The sequence below is a fragment of the Macaca thibetana genome, chromosome 18 (genome assembly GCF_024542745.1).
Source record: "Macaca thibetana thibetana isolate TM-01 chromosome 18, ASM2454274v1, whole genome shotgun sequence".
Taxonomy (NCBI): Eukaryota; Metazoa; Chordata; class Mammalia; order Primates; family Cercopithecidae; genus Macaca; species Macaca thibetana.
This window is the reverse complement of record NC_065595.1, coordinates 49,084,839-49,112,571: the sequence shown is the minus strand read 5'-3', so window position 1 is coordinate 49,112,571 and position 27,733 is coordinate 49,084,839. Positions and strand designations below refer to the sequence as shown.

General features: G+C 38.9%; 1 protein-coding gene across 2 annotated transcripts in view; it reads right to left on the bottom strand.

The window, feature by feature from the left end:
- Window positions 1-27,733, bottom strand: part of B4GALT6 (beta-1,4-galactosyltransferase 6) — a 65,114-nt gene that overhangs the window by 17,387 nt on the left and 19,994 nt on the right. For both annotated transcript variants that reach the window (XM_050768275.1, XM_050768276.1), the window contains 3 exons: window positions 20,589-20,702; window positions 8,139-8,263; window positions 1,413-1,529 (listed from right to left, as the gene is read on the bottom strand). In XM_050768275.1, coding sequence (XP_050624232.1) covers window positions 1,413-1,529; window positions 8,139-8,263; window positions 20,589-20,702 — 356 coding nt within the window. The remainder of the gene's footprint in view (window positions 1-1,412; window positions 1,530-8,138; window positions 8,264-20,588; window positions 20,703-27,733) is intronic.

Sequence of the window (27,733 nt, the reverse complement as noted above, 5' to 3'; positions counted from 1 at the left end):
CAGTCTCCCAAGTAGCTGAGATTACAGGTGCCCATCATCATGCCTGGCTAATTTTTGTATTTTTAGTAGAGATGAGGTTTCACCATCTTGGCCAAGCTGTTCTTGAACTCCTGACTTTGTGATCCACCTGCCTCGGCCTCCCAAAGTGCTGGGATTATAGGCATAAGCCACCACACCAGGCCAAATTCTTTCTTTATATATACACTTTATAGCCTTTAAACAAAGACTACAAAAAGTAAGTCAGGGTCATTTCAACTATTTGAATTAACTATGTTAAAGAATTATGATGCATTCAGCTTTGATAGCCTCTGTTCAGAAACAAAAGGAATAAGCTTTTTTTGACAATATTTTAAAATTCCATTCTCCACCTGGTTATCTCTTTTAAAGAATCATAGAATCTCAAATTTGGAAGGGATCTTGGGCATCACATCGTTTAGTCTTCCATGTAATGTACGCTTTTTTTTTTTTTTTTTTGATCTGTCAGCTCACTGGATGCATATTTACTTACCAACTGTAGAGCTGGGTCTATATCCTACAACAGAAACAGTCAAGGTTCCTCTACCAAGAAAGATGATTTTGAAAATGAAAAACTGAAAACAGGACAGAAAATGTTTAATGTATACTACTTTTTGTTTTTAGGTTTAATAACTGGCTCTCATTTAGGTGTCTCTGATTACCTAACAAAGTTAATCCAATATTGATTTTCAGGGATAGCCAGCAACTACCCCACAGTACAAAGAAATCCTCAATCGCGAATAACCTATGCTTTGCTATTGAGTTAAAAAAAGAAAAAAAAAACTTTCCTTCCTTTTCTGTAGTTGAATTCAGGAGTCATAAACTGAAATGTTTTTTCAAATCAAACACTGCAAATATAGCTGAGGTAACTGTAGGGTGCTTCGGTATAATTCAGAAAAGAACTTTGAGTTGCACCAGTTATGAGTCCAGATGTCTGTACATGAGTCTAAATGCTGCCAAGTAGCCTAAATTAGAAAATAAGCAGTTTCTCAATTAAATGAAACTTTACAGAGGTTTTCAAAAATAAAGATCATAAGCCTAATGAAAACATCAAAAGGAATAATACTACACGTCAAAGACACATTTAATCCTGTAAGGTAAGTATCAGCTGTATAGCTATTTTAAAAACCACAGATTGACAATCCAATATTTAGAATGTCATTAAAATACAACGAGGCTATCATACTAAAGTGAAACATGATTGCTAATTAACTCATTTGGCCAAATTACTATTATAAGAAATATATAGGCCCAATCCAAAATGTAATTTCACCCAAGCATGAAACAAAGAATTTGACTTACCTTATTAATGCTAAACTACTAACATGTTTAATCTAACCATATCTAAGAGTTTAGACTCTAGTATACTTAGTGACCACCGTGAAAAGTATTCTCACCTGTTCAATGACATAAAAGGCAAATTCCAGCCGCTGCTTCTGGAGCATTGGAATCAAATGTAAGAAAAAGATTGGAAGATGTTCATGGCGATTACGGAAGGGAATAAGAACTGCCACCTTTAAAACAAAATAGCCATGTATGTAAATAAATACAGTAGCACATCCTAGAGGTCAGTATAAAAATTAATCCTTGAAAACTTCTCATGGTTTTAAAGCCACGCCCTTATAAATTTTCTCATCAGAGATACAGCATTAAGCAAACACGGAAAAAGTCCTTGCTGCATACATCTTTATAAAGCTGAGAGGAAGAAGAGGCTCTGAAGGTTTTTCTAAGGATTGTGGTCTTTAACCTGTGAACACCACGAGAAATTGTGGGAGGATTTTGAAAGAGTGATAAATCAGATGTGGTGACTGCAAAGACTACTTTGGTGGCAGTACGGAGAGCAGACTGGAGAAGATGAAAAAGTTGGTTAGGCAATTAATACAACTGTTGAGAAAAGAGGTCACGGTAGCTTAAACTAAGAGGAGGATAAAGGAGAAGAGAAGTACATGGGTTTTCAACACATCTAAGAGGTAAGCTAGCAGGATTTGGCTATCAACTGGGCATGAAAAGTAAGGGAGGGGAATGTATCGTAAGAGTAACTTCTTGGTTTTAGAGTAGATCCTAAATAATAACTTTCTGGATTTTGAATTGAATTTAAAAGACATTTCACTTGAATATCTACTGTCTTACACATGGTTTCTCTGTCCTAGAGATATTTTCAGAAATATAATAGAAACCAAAATCTTCAAACATGGGGTTCCAGCCATAGCATACAAGAAAACCTCACTCATACATGATATTGCCCCAAAATACACATGAAGTTTGATAATATAATATTTTTCATTTAATCAAAATGTAGAATTAAGTTTTTGATACATTTTTAAAATGTATTTCAGTGGTAGGATAATATTCAGTTTAAAATGAAGTTGGCAACAATCCATAACAAGAAAAGATGATGTAAGCAGCACAGAAATTTGTCCTTTATCAATCAAAGAAATTTGTTCTCACCCAAAAAGTAAAAGAAAAAACACGTACATAGAAATGAAAATAGTTCTAGTATGTTAATCTTTCTTCTAATATGAAATAAAAAACCTAATGTAATTCTCAAACCCAACACTTAAAAACACCATCTATATAAAATGTTTTAATGTAATACAGGAATAAATGAATAATCATCAATCATCACTAATTCAAATCCTCCATTTCTTGGATCCAAACTTTGTCATACAATCTATATCTCCTTACAATTTAGATTTTGTCTTTGAAAAACCTAAGTGTTTTCTAAATTACTTTTCTCAGCAACTTCCTAGCTGAGCTAGCTTTATTATTATAGTGAATTTTCTAATAAAACTGAAATTAAAGCAAGTTTTCCACAGATCATAAATTCCAAATCATTAGATTTTCAAAAAAAGACAACAGTGAAAGTATATCTAACCAAAATACCTCTGTGTCACTCTATAATCTGGATTTTTAAAATATACAATCTAAACTGGTTGTAACAGAATATTGTGAAAGAACATTAAATCTATGATTTACTAAAATTTTATCTATACCAAATAAAGTTTATTAATAAATGAATAAATGCAAATAATTGAGAATGCCTAAGTTGTGCACCTAATCCTTTTAAAATCAGGACCTGATATTAGACATCATCAAACGAAAATAATACTTAACCATGTATTTTACATTACCAGGATCATAGATGGCAGAAATTTTTAAATTATTCAAACATTTTCATTTATAAAGAGAACAAAAAATGATTTAGCAAAATTGAAGATGTCTAAACTACAAACTCCACCATTCATTTTCCCCTAATGCTGATGGGATAGCAAAAAAAAAAAAAAAAAAAGAGAGACAATGGCTGCTATGAGGCTGACGTTTTCATGATTATATTAATTACGGCATATCTGTCTGGCAAATGGTACGAACTAAAGAGGTCTGGTGCCCTTGCCAGCCCAACTTTGGGTTCCACTCCCATTTAAAGGTCTCTCTTGGCTCAGGAGCCTGAGGACCACAAGGCTACCCCAGCAACACCCGCCCAACACACCCAAGACCTCCTTCCTGCCCCCGCACAATGGCTGCCAACTGTACTGGAACTATATACTGAGGCGGGACTTACTGCTGGGCTTCAGTGCCAATGGCTGGCATATTCAAGGAATTCCCAAATCAAAACAACTGCCAACCCAGCTCAGGGGTTTGCTTTTAGGATAGGAAAGTGCTATGAAAAGTAAAAGGAATAAAAGGGGTTAAGATGGTGAGTATATATCCCACTACTGACCTTATCTAAAGCATATCCATGTGATAACACATAGCTTCATAAGTCAAGCCTGCCCTTCTTGATTTGGAAGTTGGCCACGAGTTGGCCACCTATGACATAATGTCAATGAGCTGTAAAAGCAGTTAACGCCAATTATAGATATTTGAGGGAAGAAATTATTAAATGGCTACAGAGGCCCGATTAAAGACAGTGCATATTAATTAAAGACGATTAGACTGAGTGATGAGCTGAACATATAAGGATAAATAAAAGGTAAAGTTCTAGCTCCCAATACAATAACCTCTTCAATGAAGTATTTAAATATCAAGGTGTTTTTTTTTTAAATCTTATAAGGAAACTGAGACGGTAATGAAAGAAAGAAATCACCAGTGTCTTGGCAAATTCAAATAAGCTAACCCACTGTGCTAACAGCAAACAGACGTCCAAATTTTAATGAGAGGGTTATTAAAGATTGTGAATATGTGATAAATCTAAAGCAAAGCTTTTATTAAAGTAAAGCTAAACAATATCTTAAAAATTCATCTGGCACATCAGTTCTTGTGTTTGTGGAAGAATGTCCTGCATAGTTTACAATTTTTTGTCTAGAAAATATCTCATTGTTCTGTGATCATTTATTTTAAGGCTTAATAGCCTGTTTCGGGACATTCTTTCTTCTATGTGCCCTAATTTGCTGTTTGAGCCACTCTCTTGTTGATACACCTCCAGTGGAGACCGAGAACATCTGGTCATTATCTTCTGATAAAACAACACTTCATCCTCCTGAATCTCTCCTCACCACCTCTTGATCAAGCAAAATTATTCCATCCAGTTTGCTCCTACTTTAAAATCACAAATCTTGCTGAACATGTGCACCACTTTTTCCCTTGCTTATTTTCTCCTATATACACCATGAGGAGATCATCAAGAAAAATGTGTATCACATCAATTTCTCCCACCAAGTTTCTGTCCTACTTTCAAATTTTCAGCACACCACCAGCTATGGTGTCCCTAAATGACATGGCTTTAGGCTTGGGAACCTTAAGGTAAATCTAGCTATCTGCCACTGAGTAAGCAGAAGCTGGTAAACCCTCATTCTCCTTCAGTGTTTTTAGTTCCATCTTCCTATTCCTCCCAATTTTCAGTACCTACAGGAGCAATTCTCAAACTGGAGGCACTTGGTTAAACATGCAAGTTCTTGTTCCTTCCCACCAATAGAATCAGTATGTTTGAGGACTGAGTTCAAGAATCTGCATTTTTTTTTTTTCTTTTAGAGATGGGGTTTCATTCCATAGCCCAGGCTGGAGTACAGTGGTGTGATCACAGCTGCACCAAACTCCTGGGCTCAAATGATCCTTCTGCCTCAGTCTCCCAAAGCACTGGGATTACAGGTTTGAACTACCACACCTGGCCAAAAATCAGCATTTTTACCATATGCCTCAAGTAGTTCTGAAACAGTGAGGCCAAGACCCATCTTTGAGGTACATTGGACTACAAATGAAACTCCAGGCCTCTGAGTAGACAAGAGCATCAAGCAGCTGCCTGGTTCTTTAAGCCTGGAAGTGACAGACCAAAGTTGTTCATCAAGCCCTCCATCTGAAATCTGAATGGAAAGTCAATGTCACAGGTAAACACTTCACTTTTAATGACCTGCAAAGCATCCTCATGTTCTTTAGATATAAGCTTGCCCCATAAGCTGTCCAACCTGTGCAGAAATCTTCTACTCAAACCTGCAGCATTCAGGAATATCTAGGAATTGCTGAAATTACTACTGGTTTTTTGTTTGTTTGTTTTTTGAGACGGAGTCTCACTCTGTTGCCCAGGCTGGAGTGCAGTGGCACGATCTCGGCTCACTGCAACCTCTGCCTCACGGGTTCAAGCAATTCTCCTGTCTCAGCCTCCCGAATAGCTGGGATTACAGGCCTGCATCACCACGCCCAGCTAATTTTTTGTATTTTTAGGAGAGACGAGGGTCTCACCAGGTTGGCCAGCTGAAATTACTCGTTTTGAAAGATCTCAGTTCTATTTAATTTGCCATCAACTAACTGCACTGGTATTTTTCTCATTTAAAAAAGGGGCCTCAAATATTAAGAATCAAGTTGATGACAGATGTTTAACATAAATCTAGTCATTTCTTACTTCCCTCTCTCTCTACTGTTCCAATATGAGAATGGAACATTATCAGTAAGCAGGTAGGGACGGGTAGGGGGAGAAACTGTGTAACTAAATATTTAGTGAGATGATAGTTATATAATATTTATGTGAATATAGCTCACTTCTGAATAATCTCTAAAATTCCTTTCATACCTTTAGTTGTGTAATTCTGAACTACAGACTATATTCTGAGAAGGGTTTGCTAAAAGTTGAAATAAAAGCAGCATTATCATATAGTTCCTAAATAAAATAAGTTAATTTATTTTGAGACAGTCTTGCTCTTTCACCCAGGCTAGAGCGCAGTGCTGCGATCTTGGCTCACTGCAGCCTCCACATCCCAGGTTCAAGCAAATCTCACACCTCAGCCTCCTGAGTAGCTGGGATGTGCCACCATTGTATTTTTAGTAGGGATGAGGTTTCGCCATGTTGGCCAGGCTGGTCTCAAACTCCTGGCCTCAAGTGATCTGCCCACCTCAGCCTCCCAAAGTGCTGGGATTACAGGTATGAACCTTAGATCCCTGAATTAGTTTCTTTCCAGGAACTCTTCTCAATACTGTTACCTACTGAGTCATATGTAGTTTATAGTCTACTAATATCTCTAAGTAGGAACTACTCGTGTGATACACCGGTCTCCTGGAAAATGAGAAGAAAACAAAAAAATTTAAAATCCATCTGGTATAGATCACTGGAAACGGGACAAGAAGACTTCACTTTTCCTATCCCAAACTGTTCTACTAGTATGCTACTAGTAGAGCACACCTGAGGGGTGTGCCATATCCTGTACAAACAACTATCTGAGTATCAACCTCCGTGCTATCCCACAGCCTCGGTGACTGAGTGTGCTTCTTTTTCTATTAGCACTCAATATACACCCTCAATACCCAAATGTTAAAAATAATTTATGTGCCCAGGCTATTTTAAAAGGTGGAATGTATACAAATTGGGCCGCATTTCATATAGATACAAATGTGAGGAAAATCAATCAAGAAATATGAAGAGATTCATTTGTTAAATGAATCTGATCTGAGAAATAGTGTAAGGTAATTATAAAATAAAATGTTTTGCTAAAATTGGTACTGGAATCCATTTAAGCAGCTTCACAACTTGTTCAAGGCAATAAGAAAGCTGACCATTTATTGAATCATTTGTAACAAGGCCAAAAAGGCTTTTATTTGCCTTATAGAGTTAATTCAACAAAACTGTGTTTAGTGCTTAACTCACACAAGACAATGTGCTCTGTGTTGGGAATACAGATACAAATAATACACATCTTCGAACACAAAGAGTTCATGGTAGATGAAGTCAGAGGGTCTTTTTCATGAGTTTAACAACATATGATTTTCCTTCCTACCAGTGGGGTTTTTTTTGTGCGGGGGAGGTGAACATACAAATATTCTAGAAGTATACTAATGTTTTAAAAGAGAAAACTGAAACTGTCTCCAGATCAAATATCACAATTCTTCAGGAAATAACATTTGATTTAATCAGTTGTAGTCTTCATTGGAATTACATAAATGTTATTTCTTACTCAAACGTAATAACATTAGATGAATATGCACTTATTAACCAATTTCACAGCTTTGAGGGCAAGTCTGGTTTAAATTATGGCTTTCAATTTTTCAAAAGCAGCAGAGGCAAACCCACCCCCTTACAGTTTTTCAAACAAAACACTGAATAGAATTCTGACATACCAAAAAGACTGAAAGCTTGGGCTATGCCTTCTGAAGCCAAGAAGAGCCCAAAGTCCAACTTTTCAAGTCCCACAGTGATCTCTGAGCAGCCTCTTTATAATCTTGGATTCTGAGAAACACAGCTTGAAGACCCCAACGCCAGACCAAACTGAAAATCAGGATATTAATATCCTCCGAGTAAGTTCTCACGATTCCAGAAATTGGTGAGGCTATGCTTGCAGGTGTCAGTAATCATTAGGGACAGCTGCAGGAGGCAGGGAACTCACAGCCTCTCTTCCAAACAGAACAGAACAACAGAAAAAATCTGTTTTCCAAGCCAAACTCAAGTCACGTATTTATTACCAGGAACTCAAAGAGAATGAACCGAGCATCTATTTTGTATCTACACAGGTGCATTTACAGTCTTCACACGTTAACACTTAAATCACATTTGAATTATAAATAGTAAACATTAAAGACAAAAATACTGATGTTTTAAATTTATCAAGACTTAAAGACATTTGTCTCTGTATTTTGAATCAAGCACATTCTTTCCTCAAATGCACAGTAACAGTCAAATTGCTTATGAAAAGAATTTACCTCACCTTCCATCTGGGTTTACAGTCTTTTGGCCTCCAATGACCCCCTGGCTCAATATCTAAATCCTTGGAGAAGAGTTGATGAATTTCATCAAAACTGACTTCACTTACATTGACACTGAGGAATCCTCCTGCAAATTAAAAATGTGAAGAATTGTTTTAATATTTTTTGCCTCAAAGATCTAGTAGAACAAATAATAATCAGCAGGGTGATGGCATAACTTAGTTGCCAGGAAAATATAGTTTATTCCTATTACCACCACAAAATTATGAATAGTACCCCCCTTTCACTTTTAGTTTCCATGATAATATATACGGTCACCCTACTATGTTTGGTAAATCAGCCAAAGAAAATCAAATTCCTTTTAAAAACCTTTTTGCTTTTGGGTAACATATTGAATAATTTAATATTCTTTGGAAAATGTTTGCATGTCATTATAACTTAACACTGCAATTTAACAACTATTCAAATATTTTAATACGATTTTTAATTTTAATATTTTCAACATAGGGGACACGATAGCACAGTACTTAATGAAATAAGCAGTCAGATTGACTGGGAACTGATTCCTAGCTTCTGTCTATTGGGAAAATTATTTAACCTCTCTGTGCCTAAGCTTCCACTTCTGTAAAAAGGACAGTAATGCCTGCCTCCCAAGGTGGTTGTATCCATTCCGAGAAATCACCTGTGTGAAGGATCATATGCAGTGTCAGGCATTAGATACAACCAACAAATGTTAGCTACTACTACTGTTACCTACTGACATTTCTTAAGAGAAGGAATTTGCAAACACAATTCAAAGCATTGATTCTGAGCACTTACCATATATCAGGCCCCTTGGCATACAAAACTGAAAAACTACTTCTGAGATATTCCTGGTCTAATAGACACTCGTTCTCCAAATTAACAAATATACGACATTACTGGAGGTGTTCTTACTAGCAGCTTTTCTAATGTATACCATTGAAACAGGAACGAATCTTGAATAGGAAACCACTTCCATTAACCCCAAAACAGAACTAAGAATCAGGAAGTCTCTATATCTCCCCCTGAATTAAAATAGCTGCATGATCACTAACATCCCTTCAAAGCAATGCTATATTCAATGATTTCACTGTTAGAGAGAACAGGATGTAAAAGGCTATTGGAGCAAAACTACAGATCATCTTTTAGCAGTTTTAATGTCATCTGTTAACTTCCAAATAGGTACAAATTGCTCTGGAGCGCCCTCCAGCCAAATTCTTCTCTCTGACCTCATCTCATAAAATACAAACCAACAATGTTGAGGTTTCCCATTTCGAGTCTTCTGAGTTTCATGTAGCCACAATTTCACATAAAAAACACTCAGTTCCTCTCCGGAGAGCCTCTTTGCTCCTGCTATTCTATATTGTATGAGTTTTCACAATAGCCTCTCTTCCTGTCCCCACTTCATCCTAACAAGGATGCACTGTCAGTAGCCTCCACGCAGGCATGCTAGAATATTTTACATCGAAATACCTGCTTCCCAGAATAAGTTAGAAAAAGAATTGCTATCTTCTAATGCCTGCCTGTTCTACTGACAACATAAGCAGTCTTTTATAACAAAACACTCAGCCTTCAGTGTGACAAGATACGCAAACGAGCTAATCTTACAAAGGTCAGATTCATCTAAAAGAAAGAGAAACCTATGAACTTGCAGAGAAAGAGTAAGAAAGACGTAAGATTGATCGGTCAACATAAGTACAGACTATCATGACTCAGCTGACAAAGAACGGAATCTAACATTGTAATCAAATAAAATTTACACAAATAAATCTGATACATTTAATAGTATGCATGATTGCTAAAATGATAGTAATTAGGCTAAATAATAAGCAGTTCATATAAGTAACAGAAGCTGGTATTCTTTCTGCACTGTTAAACCAAATTTTTTGTCTTTTTTCCAGCTTTATTGCTTCAACAGCTGTAATCATCATTATTGTCAGCAGTTTTCTCCAGCATCATTTGCAGTTTAATTTCCATCTCCAACGCATATGTGCTGGCAAGAGACAGGCTTTATTTCTTTCCCTCAGTAGAGACGGCTTTTTCTGTCCATCACTATCCCCATGCCTGAGGTATCCTAAGTTCACACTCCTCGGGGTTGTGCGCCGCCCCCCACCCCAACCCCATCCACACCCCTCAGAGTCCATCAGGAGCTTTCCTATGTGCTTGTTGCCCTTTGCTCTGAAATCCTAATAATTTGCTGATGGAAGGCTAAAGATTGACCCGGTGGCATGCTACCCGTGGTAACAGCAACATCGCTATACTGGGGAGTGTGCGGGGCAGGCCTCCCAGGACAGGTATTGCCACCACTGGGAACAGCAAAAGTATGATCAGAGAAGACAGGAACAACAAACACGCATCATTGTGGGGAGTGGTATTAGGGAGAAGATCCTGTACATAGGAAGGGAAGGGAAGAGGGCATATTATAAAAAGAGTGGTCGGGAAGAAGTACACTGCAGATAAACTCATGATGGTGTGGTTTCCAAACCGTCCTCAGGAAGGACTTCTCTCAGGGATCCTGTGGTTGGAGGAGGGAGGACTCAGGCTCCCCCAACACAGCCACTTTCATCTCTTTCACATACTCTTTTGTCCCCTTTAGGTTTCACTCAAGAAAGCCTTCCACTGCTTTAAAAACAAAACAAAAGGCTTCGGAAAACCAACTGCTATGAATGAAGCCAGAGAAGGGGGATGTCCTTCTTGCAAAGAAGGATGCCACCAACTGGGCCAGTTCCCTTTATTTCACTTGCTGAGATTTCAAGAGCAACTGAAGAGATCCACTGAACTCCATGGACAGCCAATCTTCACTCTCCTCTGTGGTTAATCTGAGATTTGTTGTTCTTAATCCCAGATGTGATCATATAAATCTGAGATTTTTAACTAGCACAAGTGGTTTCTTTCCCAGTTAGCGATTTAAAGATCAGAAAATAAATACATTGACTGAAATCCATTTACCCAGTACTGTAATCACAATCAGCAAATGTAAATTTACTGAATTTCACTATTTTGAAGGTGGTGCTGGGGTTAGAAAGGAAAGACTAGGAGAACTGAGTGTCTGAAGAGTGGAGGGGCTGCCAAGCCCCTAGAGGGTCAAGGTGAAGGACAAGGAACTCAAGTCAGCTGGAAGCTACCTTCCAGTCATGTGTGCCAAACTGCTTCTGTCATGTGTGAGGGTAACTTAGTTGCACCATTGGTTATGTAGGACATTTACTATAATTTCCTAATGCTGAATTTGCAAAATATGCAGCAATGCTGCCCATCTGGGAAAGCCAGGCATGCATGGGCCAAAACAACAGGCTTATTGTGCTGTAGATAAGGTATCACATGACATGATTTAGGATTTTATTTTTCTATTAAAATATAATTCTTAAAATAACAAATATTCAAAACCTATGAATTACCTACATTTATATTTTTCTACCATTTCAAGTAAAATTTAAGGCATATAATCTCCAGAGAGTTGTTTGCTCTATAAATCAATAGTTTTAAATGACTGTTTCATTTTGTTTGGAGCCTATGTCTATTTTTTGGTACCTAAAACCTAATTCTGGATATGTTGGTTTTGTCTGTTTTACCCTTAGGGTTTAAATGTGCACAGCTCAAAGAGCTGATGACCGTGTCAGAGAAAGACCTGAATTTCCCCTAGAAATGTCCCTTAGGGTAAATTCCTCTCCAAAGCTAGAAAAGCATTTTTATGATAAGATGGGACATTCCCTCCCCCAGCCTCTGTGCTGCCTCCTGAGCATAGCTCTGAGACTGAACAGTTATGAGGCATCCAGCCATCGGTCATCTCCTGTCCTTTCTGAAGCCAACACTAGACACTGCTTATTTCAAATGCTTTACTTAAGCTTCTCGACTTCTAAAATTTTACAACCGCTGCTTAACAAATGATTTCTTACTCAAGTTTTCTTGACGCAACCAAACCTGAGAATTCTAAACATAAGACAGAGCATTAGTCACACATCCCCACTGCCAAGGGCAATGCCTGGATACAGAATGAATGAATGAATGAATGAATGAATGAATGAATGAATGAATGAATGAATAGGAAGATTCCTGTCTCATCCCTGCTTCCACCTACCTGCATTTCTACTCCCTGGCTCCATCAGGTGCTAAAATATTTCTTTAAGACATTTATGCAAAACTGTGCATCCAACAAAGGCCTAATATCCAGAATCTATAAGGAATTTAAACAAGCAAAAAACAAATAACCCCATTAAAAAATGAGCAAAAGATACAAACTTCTTAAAAGGAAACATTCAGGTATCAACAAACATATGAAAAAATGCTCCAAACCACTAATCATCAGAGAAATGCATATTAAAACCACAATAAGACACCATCAAATACCAATAGGAAAAGCCATTATTGAAAAGTCAAAAAACAACAGATGCTGGCTAGGCTCGGGAAGAAAAGGAGATGCTTATACACTGTTGGTGAGAATGTAAGTTAGTTCAGCCACTGTGGAAAGCAGTTTGGAGATTTCTCAAAAAACAGAACCACCATTTGATCCAGCAATCCTATTAGTGCGTAAATATCCAAAAGAAAATAAATCATTCTAACAAAAAGGCACATGCACTATTATGTTCCTTGCGGCAATATTCATGATAGTGAATTCACAGTGACACCCAGCTCTGTGTCCAGACCCTGAATCACAGTCACCTAGAAATGACTGGCTTTCACCTCTGACACTGCACCCTCTCATTAAAGCCTCTTTCCCTTTCACCTTCTACCATTCTCCTCCCATGAAGTCCCTCCTCAACTTCATGAAGACTTGAAGTCCTCTCTGCTATATCCACATTTTCCTCTATCTGGCCTCTGTATAAAGTGGTTTGCTAATTTTGATGTGTGCCTAAGAATTGCCAGCTGTGCTTGTTTAAAATGCAGGTGACTGGCCACACTGTCAAAGTTTCTGTGTCAGTTGAAGCTCATGGGTCATGGTTCTGTCCACTGGCTTTAACTGAACACATTTCAACAGCTTGAACTACCCACCACTGAGTCCTGCCTTTCAAAGGAAAAAGCTAGAACCCACTCTCCAAACCCCTCTAGCAGGTAGGAGTGGTCATGTGACCAAATGCACCCACAGGAGAATGGAAGCAGTAGTAAACAATATAAGGACAAGGGTACTCTGCAAAACTATCTCTCAAAAGTAAAAGTGGTGGCAAAAGCTTCTAGCTTTACAGGAACCAACAAGTGGCACTTCTGGTCTCCAGACCTGAGCAATGCTGGTAGGAGGTGTAAGCCCTGACAAGTGGCAGCAGGGGATGCTTCAAAGTGGTCTGAGCCTTGTTCTGGCTGCTCAATTTCTCAACCTAATTCTCTAGCCACCCAGGTTGTCTCTGGACTCTCTAATATATTTTCATGAATTCTTTTTTCTCTTAAATCAGATAAAGTATATTCTGTGCTTTGCAACCAAGAGCCCTGACTTTCACAGTCTAGGGTTTAGCTCAGAGGCTGCATTTTTAACAAGTATCCCAGCCACAATTTTTTTTTTTTTTTTTTTTTTTTTTGAGACAGAGTCTTGCTCTGTCACCCAGGCTGGAACGCAGTGGCACCATCTCGGCTCACTACAAGCTCCGCCTCCCGGATTCTTGCCATTCTCCTGCCTCAGCCTCCCGAGTAGCTGGGACTACAGGCGCCCGCCACCACGCCTGGCTAATTGTCTGTATTTTTAGTAGAGATGGGGTTTCACCATTTTAGCCAGGATGGTCTCGATCTCCTGACCTCATGATCCACTCACCTCGGCCTCCCAAAGTGCTGGGATTACAGGCGTGAGCCACCGCGCCCGGCCCCCAGCTGCATTTTTAACAAGTGTATGTCATCTGAATCACACTTAGAGAAATGCAGCTCTATGACCTTCACCCAATCACAGCACCTACACACTGACAAACACGTTATCTACCACCGCCCCAACCTACCACACCTGGGCTACAGGTCCCATCCTTGTGGTGACAATTATCCATGCTCCAATTCTCTACCTAATAAACATAACTAAAGAAAGCACATAAGCATATGGATTAATCCCATCATTTGGGTGGCAATACCTAACATATTGCCTTAAGCATAGTAAGTTTTCAGCAAAAACAAGTGTCACTTTTGTTTGTATTGTGACCCCACCAGGGTGGGGTGTGGGGCTCTCCAGGCTAACCTGTCACCTTTTAATTTATGATTAGTTGACTCCACTTTTCATTCCCTACAACAACTTTTTAAATACTTACTCCTCCCTTTCAAGCTGCTCAGTCCTTCCTGGCCATCCTCTCAGGGACACAAGGCCTCCTGCTTCAGGAAAACAGACATAGCAGGCACAAGCACCCTACCTCTCCACCTCATCTCCAAATAAACCTCCGGCTTCCTCAGGGGAGGAGGCATTCCTGAGGCTTTCCATGCTCACTCTTCAACCTGAGGCATTGTCTCCTGTCTGCAGGTGTGTGACAAGACACAGCAGTCTCTTTCCGGGATGTGTTCCTCCCTGGCCCCCCAGACACCATCCTCTGGCTTCTCTAGGTTCCTGTCTCCCCTTCTTCTGTTAACCGCCACTCACCTCACAAGTACAGATCTTCTCAGGGACCCACTCTCAGCCTTCTTCCCACCTCACTTCCTCTAATCTTCTTCCCCTTGCCACCAAATTTCTCTCGTTTCACCTACAGTCTTCACACACATCTGACTCACTTCTCAAGACAGTCTACTTTGCTTCTTTCCCAACCACTTGACTGAAATCATGCTTGCTGTATTCTCCATCCGTTTTCTGCATCAAATTCAGTGGCCCTTTCACAGTTCCTCACTCTCCCTGCTGTCTGCAGGTGTGTGACAAGACACAGCAGTCTCTTTCCGGAATGTGTTCCTCCCTGGCCCCCCAGACACCATCCTCTGGCTTCTCTAGGTTCCTGTCTCCCCTTCTTCTGTTAACCGCCACTCACCTCACAAGTACGGATCTTCTCAGGGACCCACTCTCAGCCTTCTTCCCACCTCACTTCCTCTAATCTTCAGTCCAGATCTCTTATGAAAGTCAGACCCCAAGTTAACCCTCCTGAACTTCAAACAAAACAGCCCAAACAGAAACCACTAACTTCCCCATCCTCCAAATGCGATGGTTACTCTCTATCGCTTCAGTTCATGGTCACCAAGTCTGAAACCTGGAAATTAATCCTCACCTCTCAATTGGTCACCACATCTGGCCAATGGTACCCTGTAGGTTCTTTTCTGTGCCTCCTCCTCTCTCCAACGCCAGAGACTTGGCACATGCCCTTGTTGTTGCCTGTGGGCTCCCTGCAGCAAGCTCCTCTTTGGTCTCCTGGTGATCCCAGTATTTCTCCATTCTCACCCATTTTTCAGCTTCTCATCTGCATAATCTTCCTAAAATACAATCCTAGTCCATCATTCATCTGCCTAAAGCCTTTGAAGGTTCTCCATTTCCCTAAAGCAGTGGGGTTTTTTGTTTATTTTTGCTTTTGGTTTTTTGTTTAGTTTTTTGTTTTTGTTTTGCCCCTAGACCCTTTGAAAATCATGCACTCTCGCCTGAGAGAAATGCACACAGGCTCGTAAATCAACCATCTGCATATAAGCTCACAGGCTCTTCTCCCTCTGAAGCTTACTCATGGATGCCTAGGAATGATGGAACCCACAAGGCCCTCAGATTCCTCAGGCCTTTACACAAGACCCTTCTGGCCAGCCTCCTTTCCCATACACGCCACTTACACACCCTCTCTGGGCAGAGCCGACCGCTCTCCAGTCCCGGAATACACAGAGCCTCCTCATAGTGATGCTGTTCTCTCTCAGTTGTCTTGCAAGACCCAGTTCTAATGACACCTCTCTCTGACATCGTCCTTTCCCTTGCAGAATAAACTGCTGTCTCCCTTTTGTCACATTCATAACCTTTTTACTTTTTTTTTTTAAGACAAAGTCTCACTCTGTCGCCCGGGCTGGAGTGCAGTGGTGCGACTTCAGCTCACTGCAACCTCCGCCTACCAGGTTCCAAGCAATTCTCTGCCTCAGCCTCCCAAGTAGCTGGGACTACAGGCGTGCACCACTGCACCCAGCTAATTTGTGTGTGTGTGTGTTTTTGGTAGAGACGGGTTTCACCATGTTGACTAGGCTGGTCTTGAACTCCTGACCTCAGGTAACACACCCGCCTTGGCCTCCCAAAGTGCTAGGAAACAGGCGTGAGCCACCACGCCCGACCTGATAAGCTTTTCATAGCGTGCCTTTCTCCAAGTGTGTTACCTGCACCGGGCTGCCACACACATGACCATGTTCAGCTTTGTCTCTCCCGTGCCTGCTTCTATGAACAACACAGGGACTGCTGTACAGCAGCTGTTCATCAATGACTGGTTGACTCTAAATGGCAAATGGCTCCCATCTAATTTTTTTTTTTTTTACAATAAACATATGCATGATGGTTGTTACATGAGCATTATTTGAGCTTTGCTGAAGTTTGCTTGCTTATCTTTTCCTTCTTTGCTGATTTTCATTTGAATTATTTAAATTCATCTCAAAAAGTCCTTGGAGCTTTTGTTATATTCACAAGGTTAGCAACTATAGAAACTATCAGGGTTAAACCATAAAGGGAACTATTCCACAAATAGTAAGAACAGAATATATAAAGGTCACTGCAAACGTATTCTATTTGAATAAGAATTAAAAGATAGGAAAACTAAAGGTAAGTCTATTTTCAGTCTAATGCAGAGTATGCAATTGACATTTTCCATTTCTACCTCACCCATAAAAATTAAAATCAAAACATCCACACTAAGCACTTATTAATTTTTAGCCTCAGACAAGGTGAAACTTCTATTTTACTTTGTTAGCACAAAGAATCTTACATAAATGCAATAAAGCTGAATGTGGATTTGCCCTTTGGAGAATCTATAAACACTAACAAGAAAGAAGTATTCACTCATATTCTTCATATAAAAATACACATTAAAATAGATTTTACAGTGTAATTGGCCACTATTGAATATGAAACACTGCTGAAATATATGAAACACATTTTATCTGCATTCTAGTTTGAAAAATTCACTTTATCTTTACAGAAATCCAGTGCCAGTGTTTCCATTGCTGTATTAGGTAAAAATCAAAGTTTACAACAGGATAATCAAATACACCAATGTTAAGCCTTAACTTCACTTTTAGTGACTATAAGTAAATATCACTTGTACTTGAATGGTTTTCATCCAAGTAGATCTAATTCTTACACAAATCCCTTCTATTATTTGGGAAAGAATCACATTCAATTATTTTGTGTGACTATTGTAAGATTTTATACTTATGTATTTTATTGCATTGTTCTCTATTATCAATGAAAACTATCTTTCTAAGTAAAAAAATGTAAGGATACATAGCTAAGAATAAAACTTCTAAACTCCACACATTTCTCCTAGGTGTCTCATTCCCCTGACCATTGTAAAGTCTGGCTCTATTATTCAAAGAAGGAGGGAGAAGAAAGGGAGAATCAAATTAACGCCTATCAAACTTCAGGCACTGTGCTTCATTCTATCCTTACCACACTCTGCAGGTGATATTAGAAACCCAGGTTTTACAGGTACGTAAACTAAGCCTCCACTTTGCGGAGGTCACAGGACTAATGAAGCGCTCTGTTGGACAGCTTGTGCAAGGCTCTCTTGGCAGAAGCCTCATTATGTTGGCTGTACCCATGGCTCCTTTCTAAAGCCTTACCTGTATGTGGCTGTATTTTCTACCAAATCACCCTGCCATCATGGCCACCACGGCCACCACTAACTGGGCACAAAATTGGGACAGGACCCAAAGTTGGCAGCCCATGAGAGGGCCTGCTGTGAAAAGATGGCTGGCCACACCAGTGTGATCCTCTCTTACAAAAGAATGCAAGGATCCCAGGGAAGCAGAGAAAAGGGGCAGCAGTGCTGAGGCCGCTCCCCATCCCCAGTGTAAAGGCAGTGCACAGCAGCCACGCACGACGCAATCTCTCAGTCACCATGACAGAGACGGTACAATGGGCTGTGGGGCGGGAGGAGAGGAGTACCAGAATGAGGAAGTGGCAGACAGATGCTTTGAAATAAGAGTTTAATTAGTACTCATAAAGCACTAATTAAAGAAAATGGCAACTAAATCAAGAACAGAAAGATTTCCTGAAACTATAAACCTTGAATATGAAAATTATGAAGATGAAATTATTGTAATCAATATTTCAACAGAGCATTACCCAGTGGTTTCGGTATTACACAGACAAAAGTATTCATTTTTAAGAAAACAAGGCTGCAATAACAAAGTAATGACAACCATAAAAATCACTGAGTTCCATTCTTTATTATGGTATAGCAAAGAGACAGCAAGATTAGAATCACCTGAGAATTTTTTTCTTAAATACCAGGGACCAGGCCCACTACTCTAGATCAGTGGGTCTCAATACGTGGCCTAAGGCTCAGCGGCAACAGCATCACCTTGTGGGACTTGTTGGAAATGCAGATTCTCAGGCCCGCTCCACACCTGCTGAGTCTGAAACTTGAGGGCAAGAACCAGCAATGAGGCTTGACAAGATGATCAGGGTGATTCTGATGTACCCTCAAGACTAAAAGCCATGGCCTTAGATTATATTAGGTCAATCTTTCTTTTTATTATCGATATATAATATCTATAAACAATAAACTAAAATAAACCCTACAAATACGATAGGCAAAGGCTAATTTCCTCAATTTAAAAAGCTCGTGTAAAGAATAAAAAACAGATACCAAATACATCAGAATATGGATAAATAAGCAATTTAAAAAGATGTTTATATAAATCTTTAATTATATCAAATCCAAGATACAAACCTACACGTACAAAGTATGCTTAAAAATCATGGGGCAGGGGTAGAAGACATAAAAAAAAAAAAGAAAGAAAAGCCAAAATAATAGCTGTGTAGCTTCTGAGTGTTGAGAGTACAGTATAGTGTTTTTTAAATAATGATAATGTATTATCTTCATAATTTTAAAAATATATATTTAAAGTACAGTAGCTTTATCACTACGACATATTACACACAAAGGTTAAAAACAAAATAGTAAAATCATTAGAAGGAAATAAAGGTATTTATTTGTATGGCCTCAGGGTAAGAAAAGCTTTAAGACCAAAAAAAAAAGCAAAACCCCTAGGTAAAGTGATAAAAACATTTGAAAATGTTATAATTTTAAACTTCCATAAAACAAAAGACAAAATAAAATGAGAAGCCCGGGAATGTGTGAAAAGATACTTACGAAACACATAGCAGACAACAGGCCACTGCCAGAATATAAAGAATTTTTACAGATCAATACCAACACACAATAACCAACCAGGAACTGATAAAGCCCATGATGCAGCAAGTCACAGGAGAAAAAATTTAAAAACACAAACATGGGAAAACCTACTCAAACCCACCAGGAATAAGGGAAGTGAAAATTGAAACAATAAGAAACCACTTGTTAATCTTTCAGATTAGCAAGAATTTAAAAGTCCATCTGTATCAAAGTGGTACATTCATGCTTTGCTGTTATGGATATAAACTGGTATAGCTGCTTTTAAGAGCAACTGACAAAATCTGGAAAAACTGAGCCAACCTACCCAGCAATTCCACCACTAGCCATCAACCCTCAAGTATATATGCACAGGAAAACCCACACTCTGTTGTTCTTTATACATACATACATACATACATACATATATATATATATATATATATTTTTTTTTTTTTTTTGCTATTTTGTGATAGCAAAAAGTTGAAACAACCTAAATAGTCCATCAGTGGGAAAACAGGTAAATGAGATGTGATACATTTATACAAAGACTATTACTACACAGTAATAGTTAAGGGAAAAAAATTAGATCTATATGTAATAACATGGGTAGTTCTCAAAAAAGTATGTAAAAAAGCAAGTTATAAGAATGAAATGCACTTTTTAAGACCAACTTACATAAATTCTCCTTTGAAACAATATCTATTTTCTATACAGACATCTATCTATGTAAAAAACAATTTTCATAACCGGTGAGAATACTCAGCAAACTCTCAGTAGAGGTGAGGTTACTTCTGAGGAAGGAATGCAGAGTCGGTGCTGGGGATGGTGGTCAAAAAGGATTGCTTACCCAGGAACATTTTAACATATTCAAAAGTAGACTACACATTAATTACTTTCTTAAACACTGTTTTAAAAGAACTTGGACATAGGTTAGCCAAAGTATTCGTTTTTAAAACTGGGTGGGAGCAAGATGGGTATGTGTCATTTTCTCCCTTTGTATTTTTCTTCAGCTTTTCAATCATCCCCCTTCAAAAAGCACTTTGCCAAAAAAAAAAAAAAAAAAGTTCAAATAACATGCTGCATAATATAAACATTTGCACCCAGGTGCACATGACCTGATCCTGCTGCACTCAAATCATGTGGTTTTTATGACCGAACTGTAACACAAGTAAATAGTTAAGTCAAAATTAGATGACGACTTACGCATATAAGGCAGTTTTTCTGGACAGGGGAGGTATGGTGAGTATGTGAAGTTTTCCGGAAGATACGTTGTTGTTTGAACAAGATAATCACTTGAATTATTGCCTTCAGGATAATCTTGGAGAGAGAGAAAAGAGTTACAAAAACAAAAAGGCCTTTTGCTTTGTCCCTGGAATGAAATACGTCACTGTCACTGTGAGAAAACTACAGCACACAATCTACAGAAGTACTTAAAATCAATTATCTTTAAAGAACTAGAGAACAGCAAACTGCTGCTGGGAACAGACCTCTCCGCATGATTTCCCAAGAGACATCTAGAGAGCAGCACACCCTTATATCCTTGCACACAGACATAGCAGTCCCATTTGCAACCATGTGAGAACACCTGCTCCCATCCCTCCTCTGGCTGAGCCCGATCTAAAGGGAGTGTGAAAGTATAACAGGGAATCCCCTCCACTATGGCACAGCCACGGGTGTTCCAAACTGCTGCGTGCTTGCTACTAGCATCCACAGAGCAGAGGGGTGGGAGTAATGTTTTCTTACCACCTCACACTGTAGAAACTGAGATTTACCCACTCAACTTACTTTTGTAATACAGCTCATTCTAAACCTTTAAGTTAGTCATTCCCAGCCTGCGGGCTGCAGCCCCGCGGGAGCCCTGGAGCTATCGTTACATTAGGCCCATTATCTTTAGAGTTAGCAAGTTAAACTGCATACACGGCACCAAAGTCAAACGCCTGAGTTCAAATTCTCGCTCCAACACACTGTAGCTGTGTGATACAGGGCAGGACATGATGTAGTTTCCCACTATGCCTACTTCATACTGTCATTTTTAAACTTCAATAAGATAAAATGTGTAAGGTGCTGAGAACAATCCCTGGCCCATAGAAATAGTTAGTAACTGTAGCTATGAGCGATTAGAGATGAGCACCTGACCCATGAGAGAGTCACAGGCTTAGAATTTTTGAATGTGGAACCAGAGAGATCACATTTCAGTCCCTTTCTGGAGCAAAGTTCTGAGACGCAACTCTAGGAATCATGACACGCAGGTTTCCTGTTATGTAGGGAAGCTGGTCTAAGAGAATGACATCAACGTGCAATGAGTAAGAAATGACAGATGGAAACAGCTCATTAAACTATTGTCTGTCTCCTGGATCACAAACTATGTACCACAGAAAGTGAAACTCAGGCAGACACTTTAGGAAAATGTGAAGATATTCTTTGAATCTTGAGTAATCTGCTCCAATGAGAGACAATGTAGGAGCTAAACCCTCTGACCATAGGCTAATGACAGAATCCTGCAAATTAGATAGGAAGTATGTGAGATGAGCCAAAGAAAACTAAGCACCTCCCCTGCACACCTTTCCCTAACATCAATATTCAGTCATTGTCACAATGGAGTTGGTGAGGATGCAGCGTGGGAGTCAGGACAGTACTTCAGGGCAGAGTCTCACGCCACCTGCAAGGCTGTCGAATGAAAGAGGCCCTGCCACGGCTGCTAAGCAGAGGGTGTTGGGATGGACAAAGGTTCCAGGTCGGGCACCAAGGAAGAAACAGAAGCCACAAGAGAAGGTCCAATTCCAAAGAACTGCATGGAAACCCCAGTTACAAATTTCACAGGGCATCAGTAAAGTGTTAAGGTAAATGCACTCCCAGAAAACCCCAACATGAGAGAGATCAATGATGGTACAACTGCTAAGGCCTACTCTATCAGGAAGTGGGAAAGCCCCAATGAGACAATCCTCCCCACTGTCTCTCCCTGTAGGAGTGCTGGCAAGCATTTGACAAGGAAAATCTTCCAAATGACAAGGGGAGGAGAAATTCAGTGAACATTAATCGTTTTATATGCCCAGTGACACACCAAGACCACAGACACTACTCCGGTAGCCCATGCTCAATGTATTCCGCATGTATCTGAAAGATTTAAAGATATCAAGCAAAAGCAAGTGGAAGGAAGTCCAACAAAGTTCTGATTCTTTTTTTTTTTTTGAGACAGGATCTTGCTGTGTCACACAGGCTGGAGTACAGTGGCATGATAACAGCTCACTGCAGCACTGACTTCTTCAGCTCAAGTGATCCTCCCAGCTCAGCCTCCCAACTATTAATAGCTGGAACTACAGTCACGCACCACCACACCCAGCTAATTTTGTATTTTTTGCAGAGACAGGGTCTTGCCATGTTGCCCAGGCTGGTCTCCAGCTCCTCAGCTCAAGCAATCCTCCTGCCTCAACCTCCTAAAGTGATGGGATTACAGGTGTGAGCCACCATGCCTGGCCTGATTCTTTACTTAAGATACTTTAAATATATATATGTAGATAGATATATACCAAAATTCAAGTTTTTTTTTTTTAAAGGGCTTCTCTTTTTATGGGGACTCCTACTTTGCTAGTGGTAGGAGCGAGTGCAATGAGCATGAATTGGGTTTCTGTCACTCCCACCAAAACTGCTTAAGATCACTATTGTTATGAGTTCTGTAACAGTGTCTAGTCAAGCTCATTGATTTATACCTTAGAGTTACTTATTTATCTTCAATATTCCTGAAAAGGAAGATAAGGCATTCTTATTTGAGGGAGCCAGTAAGAAAAGAAAAACACACAAAAAGAATTCTTAAAAGTAAGTTTGCCAAAATTTAAAAAATCAAATCAAAGCATTGTAATAAAGTCAGAGCAACCTCCCAGAAAGACAGAAAGGAAAGAAAAAGAATTGAAAAACAAGAGAGAAATGATGATACATAATAGGATTTCCAAAAAGAAAGGAAAATAGCAGGAAGACAACTTATCAAAGAAATAATACAAAAATATTTTGGAGAATTGAAGGGTAAGATATTCCATATTGATAGGACTGCTCCCAGCAAGAGAAGAAAAACCAAGCTCCAAGATGCTCTTTGTGAAATTTAACAATACAAAAAGATCCCAAAAGTCTCCAGAAAGAAAAAAACTGGTCCATGAACAGTAACTGCAATCAGGATAGTCAACAGACTTCTTAAAAGCAGCACTGGAAGAGAGAAGACAATGGCATGGGAATTTTGGAAACCCCCCTTAGAGTGGTCAACTCATGTGCCTAAGGGAAAATCAGTGACAGATTAAGAAGGTTCTGCAAATTGGAGGGAAAAAAGAGTTAACAAGTAACATCAACAAAAATAAACAGGTCTACAAAACAAACATAATTACAACTAGACTCAGGAAAACAAACCATTATCTACATTCTCTTAACAACATCAACAATACCGATTGAGCTTAAATTGTGATTGATGTAATTATATTGGGGATAAGGATACGTAAAATTGGGGTGAGACTATAATACTAAATGTCTTTCTTCCATAACAGGAGTAGTTAAAATTGATAAATCAAGAGATAGAAGGACAGAAACATAAAGATAAATAAAGAATAAATTGTTAGTTCTCTGAGGATTGGGACTCAGGGAGGAGTAAGCTAGGAGACTGTTGTTATTATACCCTTTTCTACTTTTAAAATATAAAAAGTTCCACTTAAAATAAAAATGCAAGAAAGTTAGCGTGCTTTTCAATATGAATAAGTGAGCAGTTAAAACAATAAATACTGGCCGGGCGCAGTGGCTCACGCCTGTAATCGCAGCACTTTGGGAGGCCGAGGCGGGCGGATCACAAGGTCAGGAGATCGAGACCACGGTGAAACCCCATCTCTACTAAAAAATACAAAAAATTAGCCGGCCGCTGTGGCGGGCGCCTGTAGTCCCAGCTACTCAGGAGGCTGAGGCAGGAGAATGGCGTGAACCTGGGAGGCAGAGCTTGCAGTGAGCCGAGATCGCGCCACTGCACTCCAGCCTTGGGGACAGAGTGAGACTCCTTCTCAACAACAACAAAAAAAACCCAAAAACAATAAATAGTGAATGGCCAGTTGTTCACTAATTAGCTAGCGTGCGCTCACTTTCTCTGTCTCTGTCTCTCTCTCTCTCTCTCTCACACACACACACACACACACACACACACACAGAGCTCATATTATAGCTTTTGTTGCACATACCACCAGAAAAAGATGGGCTAGCTATATACAGATGATAATTTTTCTGAATCTCTTCGATTTTTATTAAGGACATACTATACACTACACATTCACAAGAATGAGACAATAAATAAGGTTGTCCTTGGATGTACAACTATGATATAACAATATTTTAAAATACAAAAAAAAACAAAAGAGTAAGTTTGTCCCTGGGGGTCATCTGCCTTGAGATGTTACAAGGCTCATTTTCTTGTAATACTGAGGCGGAAAAATATCTACGGTTTCATTCAATCCTTTTGTTAATGTCATGCACTAACTTTAAATAAGAGTATTTTCTTATTCTGCATGATTTATTAATTTTATCTTTAATGCTTGGGCTCCTTCTCTTAGCCACATGCTATGATTCTCTAAACCCGCATCCAATTCACAGAAGTGCTCTGCTCTCTAGACATTTCCACAAAACAAACTGTTAACTCCTTCTGGGGAGTCAAATGGCAACAGGAGGGCCAGAAAGAATTGTTCTACTTTTTACTTTAGTGCTAGAATGACTGAATCACAAAGTAAACATTCCATCACTTTTATTAGTTTTTAAAGAACCACATTTAAGTGCCTTCAAGTTACACAATATCATTATATTCACTTCACTGAATACCAAGTTTTAGAACTAAACATGTGCTATTCTTGGCCACATCGTAAGGAGCTCAACTCACTGCCAGACTTAGAGAAACACCTCCACACTCCTGGAGTACTCTGCTCAGTGGTATTTGTGTCTTCTCAATGTATTATGTGTATATAGTCTATCTACCAACTCATCTATTATTCTGAATATCTCTTTTAATTAAAATCAAATTGTCTTTGATTTCTAGCACCTAATAAAAGTACCTACAACATAGTAGGAACATACCGTAAATAAACACCTCACAAATGATAATACAGCCAATAATGATTTAAGCTTTTAGAGATTTCACTGTAATAAACCCACAGAATTATTATTCCTACAAAAGTGGTTAGGTGAACAATGTCCATCATGTATAACCACTGCTTTCAAAGTCAGGAACCATTTTAAAAGGTTATACATGACAGATGCATTTGGGATCCACCACAACTGCTACAAAAGGTAGACATTATTTCATCTAATGAATGGATAAAAATAAGATGAGCTCTGGGCCCCCTGCTTTCTTCCTCCCTTCCAGAAACACAACCAAAGAAAAGGGAAACAAAGAATGAAAACTGCCAGATGGATCCCCTAGTAATTCTCACTGGACCTTATCACCTAAAGGAAAAGGAGAACAGGACCCAAGAACACCTTTTAATGGTGTTTATTTTCCTGCTAAACAGCAGCTTAAAACAGGTGTTAGAAACCGATGAGAGTTCTAGTCTGTTTCCCACTAACTTGTCTTGTCAGTCTGGCAGTGTCTGGGGGCCTCAATTCATACATCCATCAAATGAGGAGGCATGCTGGGTTATTTCCAACAAACCTATCCACTCTAACATTGCATGGCCCTTATCTTCTTCAGTAATTAGATGAATTCACTGAATACATCTTGTTTTCATAATTTGACTGGCTCTGTGGGCTACACGGCATCATCTGATTATGAGAGTGTGTAATTTCTTTACAAAAATAGTATACATCTATTTGTATTTTGATGCCACAGAAAGGCAGGTACAGGATTAAAAACCCCTTTTGGAAATCAAATGTGCTTATAACTATCACAATCTATTTATCATTTAGTGTTAAACTGTAAATGAGCCACTGCATATTAATCAATTCTCCTCTAGAGCTCAGTTAGCTTTCTGTACGCCTTATAGACCATTATCTTCTTTTTTGGATATCGTATCTATAGAAGTCTATGCAGAAATAACCAGTTGCATTATAAATAATTATTTATGTTTCCATCTCTCCCAGAGGCCTAGAGATCCTCATATTAAAGGAGACTGTTTTTCTTAATATTGTGTTTCCAGTATCTGGTTAAATATACTAACTATATTCAGTAAATGTTGGTTAAATGAACACGGCAGAGCCTCATTGCTGACTCAAACTCCATTTTTCCCTTTCCCCTTAGGTAACAGAATGCCACTTTCACTAGAGTTCCAGCACACTCTGGTCAAAGACTATATTTCCCAGTGTTATTGCATGTGGCCATGCAGTTAAGTTCTAGCCAATTAACTGTATGAAAAAAATACTGTATGGGACCTCTGGGAAGGCTCCAGAAAAGGGGTCCCTTATTTGTTCTTCTTTGTTCTTCCTTTCCTCCTTCCTACTGACCCAAGTTCAAAAAGTAGAAGCTGCTTTCTATATTTTGTTTGCAAGAATTAACCAAGATGGCACCCAAGCAGCCATCTTAGACTATGAGTTAACCACGGAGCTACATGATGGATAGCAGAAAATGAAGTGTGATGACTTACTTTAAGGAGCCTCCACAACCAGCCACAGATATCCAACTTGCAGAGTTCTTTCACATAAGAACAGAAAGACTCATGTGTTTAAACCACCACAGACAGGTCTCTGTTACATCCAAACTTAATCCCTAATGTATACAATGACTGTTTCCTGAGAACAGTTTTACCATCAGTAAAGGAACCCTATGAAAAGTTTTCAAAGTTTTTTTTTTTTTCAGTTGCAGGGTACTATGGGGAAAGATTGTCTTGTCCATATAATCTTATTCCTCCTAATCATGCTCAATATCCAGACATATACGTTATTCATATCCCAGGGAAAACAACCTGATATGCACAAATTTTTAGCACTCCCACAAATATACCAACTTAGAGATGTCTATTTCCTTTCAGTTGAACAAACTTTCAGTGAACATTTTTACAATCAACTTATTCGACCAGCACAAATCCTACAGAAGCTTTTAAAATGTTTAAACTTCTAAAATTGACCGACTATTCAGAAGACTCATTCATGCTAAAGAATAGTTAACGAGACTTTTACTGTAGTATTAAAACATCAACTATGTTGAGACAGTCCTTCTAAAAAAAAAAAATCCTTCAAGGTTAAAAAATTAAAATAAAACAAGAGTGTTTTGATTTGTGGCATCATAAACATATTAGGCAAATGACTAAACTGGATTTTATAAAAGCACATGTGATATTACATTGAGATCAGTATGTCACAATCTTGAATTTTTAGAAGGGTCTAAAACTATCACCCACCTTGACATA